Source organism: Myotis davidii, unplaced genomic scaffold (assembly GCF_000327345.1).
Source record: "Myotis davidii unplaced genomic scaffold, ASM32734v1 scaffold238, whole genome shotgun sequence".
Classification (NCBI taxonomy): Eukaryota; Metazoa; Chordata; class Mammalia; order Chiroptera; family Vespertilionidae; genus Myotis; species Myotis davidii.
The window spans coordinates 4,993,896-5,000,456 of NW_006293779.1; the positions used below are offsets into that span (position 1 = coordinate 4,993,896).

The 6,561-nt window shown below is 48.3% G+C and overlaps 1 protein-coding gene across 1 annotated transcript in view; it reads left to right on the forward strand.

Moving 5' to 3' along the window:
- The window catches only part of IFT172 (intraflagellar transport 172), a 31,838-nt gene that overhangs the window by 25,028 nt on the left and 249 nt on the right, over positions 1-6,561 (forward strand). The window contains exons 36-47 of the mRNA XM_006767447.2: positions 2,005-2,103; positions 2,311-2,420; positions 2,556-2,619; positions 2,733-2,819; positions 3,065-3,181; positions 3,973-4,083; positions 4,267-4,386; positions 4,911-5,006; positions 5,220-5,279; positions 5,365-5,463; positions 5,763-5,916; positions 6,320-6,411. Coding sequence (XP_006767510.1) covers positions 2,005-2,103; positions 2,311-2,420; positions 2,556-2,619; positions 2,733-2,819; positions 3,065-3,181; positions 3,973-4,083; positions 4,267-4,386; positions 4,911-5,006; positions 5,220-5,279; positions 5,365-5,463; positions 5,763-5,916; positions 6,320-6,411 — 1,209 coding nt within the window. The remainder of the gene's footprint in view (positions 1-2,004; positions 2,104-2,310; positions 2,421-2,555; positions 2,620-2,732; positions 2,820-3,064; positions 3,182-3,972; positions 4,084-4,266; positions 4,387-4,910; positions 5,007-5,219; positions 5,280-5,364; positions 5,464-5,762; positions 5,917-6,319; positions 6,412-6,561) is intronic.

Genomic DNA, 6,561 nt, shown 5'->3' on the forward strand with positions numbered 1-6,561 from the left:
GCAGCGTCCCCCCCCCCCCCCCCCCCCAGCCTCCATTCACACCCAGCACTCCTCAGACCGTCTTTTCCCTCCTACCGCCACCTTTGTTTTCAATCAGGTAGCAGGTGTCTACTGAGTGCCTGCCAGATGTTAGATCCAGAACTTGCAAAGGCTATCAAGGGGATAAAAGACAGAACCCTGACAGTCAGAAATCGAGGGACGTTAGACTAACATGTGGCTCAATTAATCAATATTGTATCTGAGTGAAGTGATCACTTTAGTGACCACTCAAGTGTGTGATTCAAAGGGAAGTTCAGGGAGGCTTTGTGAGAAGGAGCGAGGCCTGGGGCCAGAGCTGGAAGGGCAAAGTCCAGACCTGGAGCTGGAGCCCAGCGGAGCTATGAAGAAAGCAGCAGCTTCTCTGCCCGGCAGCTCCGAAAAGTCTCAGCGGATTAAGCCACGCCAACATGCTGCATCAGTTCTAAGACATAAATCATCACATTTTAGTATCTTTGAAGTTGGGATACACGCACAGTTTACGTGATGTGCTTTAGGTTCGAGGACCTGTGGTACGAGCAGTTACGAAGGAGCGAGACTGATCAGCCCCCTAAATAAAATGTTGGTGGATGATGCCCTTGAAGAGTTTCCCTCAACTTCTGAGGCCTTGCAATTGAACAGCCCCTAGAAGTTGGAGGGGGAGGAAGGAGAAGGACTGAGGACTGATTATGAGCATTTAGCAGACTTTAATCAGCAAGTATTTATTAATCATCTGCTGTGTTACTCCAGGGCATTGTTTACTAGGGTCTGTGCATGACTATACCTTCTTCAGATCGGTCAGAGGATGGCTTCCTGGATGGGGGCACTTTAAACTTTGACAGGTTTGGCAGGTAAAGAAAGAGAGGCAAGAATAGGAGGGGAATCCAGCCGGCATGGCTCAATGACTGAGTGTCAACCTATGAACCAGGTCACAGTTTGATTCCCTGTCAGGGCAGCACATGCCTTGGTTTTGGGCTCAGTGTAGGATGTGTAGAAGGCAGCCGATGATTCTCTCTCATTATTGATGTTTCTGTCTCTTTCTACCTCTCCCTTCCTTTCTGAAACCAAATAAATATAAATTAAATATATATATATATATTTTTTAAAGCATAAGTGGGGGAAAGGCCAGGAGGATTAGCATAGTCTATAGCTAAATTACAGCGTGTGGAAATTAGAATCTGGTGAGGCTGTCAGCATCACAGTGGAAACAGTCTCACAGAATACTTGGTTTGTAGACTTACTGAGTTTTAGGGTTGGAGATGTCTCTAAGGTCATTTAGACCAGCACTGTCCAACAGAAATAAAGTCACAAAGGTAAGTTACATATGTAATTTAAAATTTTCTTGAAGCCACATTGAAATAAATTTTTTTTAAAAAAACAACAGTGAAAATAATTATAACATTTTATCTAACCCAATATATCTAAACTATTATTTCAACATGTAATCAATATAAAAACTTATTAAGATGTTGTACATTCCTTTTTCCACACTAAGTCCTTGAAATCCAACGTGCACGTAAGCTTACAGCACATCTCAGTTGGGCCCGGCCGCATGTGATGGGTGGCTGCTGGACAGTACAAGTCTAGACAAACCATCACTTTTATGATGAGGAAACAGGCTCAAAAAAACCCAACACAAGTATTTAGAAAATGTCCTGGGCACCTATTTTAGGACTTCCTATACCATGTTACCGAGATTCTATTTGTGACAAAGAACTTGAGCAACCAGTTTGTCAAAGGCGGCAGGACCAAATGCAGTGACCTTAGGCAGGAAGAGTCTGAAAGGAGGACAAGCAGAGAGGCGCTGAGGTCGCATAAAGGCTCTGATGGACATGAAGGCAGGCTTTTCCCAGGAGGGTGGAAGGTGAGGGAAGGTTTAAGAGAAAATTGGCAACTGGAGGTAAAAAAAAAAAAAAAATCAGGCTGAGGACCCCCTAGCAGTTTTTGTCTCTCCTACTACCTATTTCCATCTTCTGTTCCACCACTCAGGCAGCCGAACTCTCCATCAAGTTTCTGCCTCCCCAACGCAGTCTAGAAGTAGTTCGGGCTATAGGACCCCAGCTGATTGGAATTGGAAAGCACAGTGCAGTAAGTAGGGTGCGGGGACTGAAAAGGCAGATTTCACAGAGATGGGTAGAATGGCGACATCTACACCCGGGAAGGTGCATGAGGTGGGTGGACTTCTTGGCACTGGTGGCACGCAGTTCTGGGGAAACAGAGGGAAGAGTTCACAGAGGGGGAAACGGAGGTGAGGAGGAGAAAGACAGTCTCCAGTCTCTATTTCCCACCATGAAGGCTGCAGAGCTCTATCTGAACCTGGACCTAGTCAAGGAAGCCATCGATGCTTTCATGGAGGGTGAGGAGTGGAACAAGGCCAAGCGTGTGGCCAAGGAGTTAGATCCCCGGTGAGTTCATATCCCCCTTCTCTCTGAGAAATTTCCGTACTTCCTTTTAAAATGGGAGAAAGTTCTCATGGGAAGGGTATGACCATGAGACCACCCCGGGACCATGAAGTATTTTATCTCTGTACATCTTCACAGGTATGAAGACTATGTGGACCAGCATTATAAAGATTTCCTCAAGAACCAGGGCAAAGTGGACTCGGTGAGACTTGTGGAGTTAGCAGGAGACAGAACACACACAGAGACTCAGAGATTCTCTCCTTCTTCTCCCCTTCATGTCATATCTCCCCTAACTCTTTTTCCATTGACCCACAGCTGGTGGGTGTAGATGTGGTGGCTGCTTTGGACCTGTATGTGGAGCAGGGCCAGTGGGACAAGTGCATTGAAACAGCTACCAAGCAGGTACTGCTCTCTATTCCCATTCCCAGCTCTTCTATACAAGTTCCCTGGACTCCACACCTGTCCCAGAGCTCTCTCTCCTACTCCTCTACACCCAAAAGATGACTAATCAGCATCCAAGAGCTCAGTCATACATTGGGGTCAGAGGCCAAGCTGGCAAGTCCACAGCCTCTAGTCACCACCCCACCCTCACTGCCTGGTCTTACTGATCCCACCTCCCCTGTGCTTCTCCTCCACCCCTGGAACAGAACTACAAGATTCTGCACAAGTACGTGGCTCTGTATGCAACTCACCTGATCCGAGAGGGCGACTGTGCCCAGGCCCTGGCCCTGTATGTGCAGCACGGAGCCCCCGCGAACCCACAGGTACCAGCTTGCTCCTTGGATGTTTCCCCCGGGAAACTGTCTCCCTCTCCTCAGAACCTCCCTGCCTTCAGGAACTAGCTTTGCTAAGGATTCTTTGATCAGTATCATGCCCAGGGACCCCACCCAGTCTCTTCCAAAATGTACAGCCCCTCTGGAGGGTTTACCCACTGAAGCACCAACCTCCCAAGCTTTTAGCCAACACACAGGAACAGGAAGGGCCTAGGAGCTTGGGAAGAAAGTAATTGTAACAAGCTTGCGGGGAGGGAGGCGGGGACGAGGGGGCAGGAGAGAAGAGGGAGGGAAAGGCACAGGCATGCTCCTAGGGGAGCACGCTCTGGGTCCTCCGTTGTAAGGGTTTTAGGGTGGAGATCTTAGGGGAGGTCTCGGGAAGATCTCAAAAGACAATGCAGCAGCTTTCCAGGTGTGTCTAGTTCTCCACTGATTGTCAGCGCCTGGGGATGGGGGTTCATTATCCAATGCAGCTGGACCTGAGGTCCCTACACACAACTCTAGGGTCGATTTCCCCCAGTGAATGAACAGGGCTCTCATATCTGAGCATCACAGTTCCCTGCAGTATTAGCCCATTCACAGACTGCATTCGCATTCACATATTTGCCCAGTCACAGATCACCAGTTAGTAGGAAATAGTTTTTTTACTCCTGTTCTTTCTCCATCAGTCTCCTAGCTCCTCCACACACACACTTACAGTAAGCCTTTTTTCCTCTCTCTGACCCAACTTCCAATGACTTTGTCCCCTTCTCACTCAGCTCTTTTTACCCCTCTACCTTCAGAACTTCAACATCTACAAAAGGATTTTCACTGACATGGTGAACTCACCTGGGACCAACAGTGCTGAGGCCTACCACAGTTGGGCTGACCTTCGGGATGTCCTCTTCAACCTGGTGAGGAAGTCGGGTCCACAATAGTGGACCGCCTGTTCCTGTCCTCGTCTCGTCTTTCATGCACATGAATCTTTACCCTCTGATGTACTGCACCTCCCTGCGTCCAGATGGCCACCAGTTGACCACTCTCTGGCCCTGGTACTCCTCTGATCCCTGACCCAGGCTATGCTCTGTCTGCTCTAGTGTGAAAACCTGGTGAAGTCCAGTGAGGCAAACTCTCCAGCACATGAGGAGTTTGAGACGATGCTGCTGATCGCTCATTACTATGCCACTCGCTCCGCGGCCCAGAGTATCAAACAACTGGTGAGATGGATGGGGGAGAAGCACTCAGTCTTATGGACGTTTCTGCAAATGTATGAAGTTGAATGAATTCAAGTTCTGGATTTTCAACCCTCGCCCACTTCTCTCCTAGCTTTTCTTCTGTTCAAGTAACTCTTTAACCCTTGCTGAGATGGTTTTCTCCCTGCCTCCTTTTAACTTCTCAGGGCTCCGTGCCCACACAGTGCAGCCTCATTATGCTTAAACATTCAAATCCCATGATTTCTGTACTCAACTCTTATACATATACCTTTGGCTTAATAACAGATTATATCATTATTTCATGTTCTTAGATGATACAATTCTAAAAATGGAAAGAACTTCATATATACTCTGTGGCCAATCCTGTGAAGATGAAAATACTAAGACCTAGAATGGCTTGAGATGCATAGTAGTTTAACAATGATGTTGGTTTTCTGGCTTGATGGCTGCCTCAGTCATAGGATCATCAGTCTGGTGGCTCAGTCACTGAGGTGCCAGGGTCACAATGCTTTGACTTTAATCCACAGGAAACTGTGGCTGCCAAGCTTTCTGTTTCGCTTTTACGTCACACGCAGCTACTACCTGCAGACAAAGCCTTTTATGAAGCAGGCATCGCTGCCAAGGTAAGCTGGGACGAGGAAAGCGGGGGTTAAAGAGACAAGATCAAAAGTTGGTAGGTAGACTACCCCGTGTGCTCAGGCATTACAAAGCTGAGTGTGGGGCTGATGTTATGAAGAGAGCAGCTTCCTGTCTCCCTGGACTCTTCCCCTGCATCCTGCAGAAGCAGCATCCAAGCCCAGCTACTCACTTCCACTTGCAACTTTTCTCTGTTGCAGGCAGTTGGCTGGGAGAACATGGCATTCATCTTCCTCAACCGCTTTTTAGATCTGACCGATGTGAGTAGGGAGGTTGTGCCCAGAGGTGCAGAGGTTTTGCCTGTCACAAGCTGGGACTATCTCATGGCTGCTCACTCTGCCACAGGCAATCGAGGAAGGGACTCTGGATGCCCTTGACCACTCTGACTTTCAGGATACAGACATTCCCTTTGAGGTGCCACTCCCAGCCAAGCAGCACATACCGGTAAGGACACAGGTTTGGAGCATGGGAGGCTCGCCAGTGTGAGTGCACTGAGAAGGGAGGACACTTTAGGATGGTCCTCCCAACCCTTTGTACCAGCCATCAGTCCACCACATCTTTGGAATGACCTCAGTCCTCACCTTCAGTGAAAGTAGAAGCAGAGGAAAAAGCTAAGAGTGTGATTGACCCTCAATTCAAGGACCATTTGTGGGTGAAAGGATGACAGCTTAGCAACTCCCCCACTAACCATCCTCCCATGTGCCCTGCCCTGTATGACGCCGTGCTCCCTGTGTCCTTCCCAGGAGACTCAGAGAGAAGAGGTTCGAGACTGGGTGCTCACAGTCTCAATGGACCAGCGGCTAGAGCAGGTTCTACCTCGGGATGAGCGAGGTGCCTACGAGGCTTCCTTGGTGGCAGCGAGCACTGGAGTTCGGGCGCTGCCCTGCCTCATTACAGGTACAGAACCCTATAAAACCCCATATTCTATAGTTGGTAGAAAGGAGGGGGAAACAGCAGGACCAAGAAACTATTTTACTGCCCCAGCTGGTTTGGCTCAATGGATAGAACATCAGCCTACAGACAAGGGTTCCAGGTTCGATTCTAATCAAGGGCACATGCCCAGGTTGTGGGCTCAATCCCCAGTAGGAGGCGTACAGGAGGCAGCTGATCAATGATTCTCATCATTGATGTTTCTCTCTCTCCCTTCCTCTCTGAAATCAATAAACATATTTAAAACAAAACACTATTTTACTGACTTAGTAAAGGATGCAGAAGACAAGAACATCCCTACCCCTAAATTATTGTTTTCTCCCTCAATCCCGCTCAAACCCCAGTTCATCTTTTTTTCCTTCCCCTACAGGATACCCCATTCTGAGGAACAAAATTGACTTTAAGCGGCCAGGGACGGCAGTTAACAAGGACAACTGGAATAAGTTCCTTATGGCTGTCAAGGTTAGAGCGGGGAGACTTGAACGATGGGGCAGGGAGAATATCGCACTGAAGAAAACAAACTAGGAGGATGGTGGGATTGTCAAGAAGGCAGGTGCATGCTCTGAACCCTGCCTGCTGCCCATACTGAAGGAGCTCATTTTCTTTATAGCA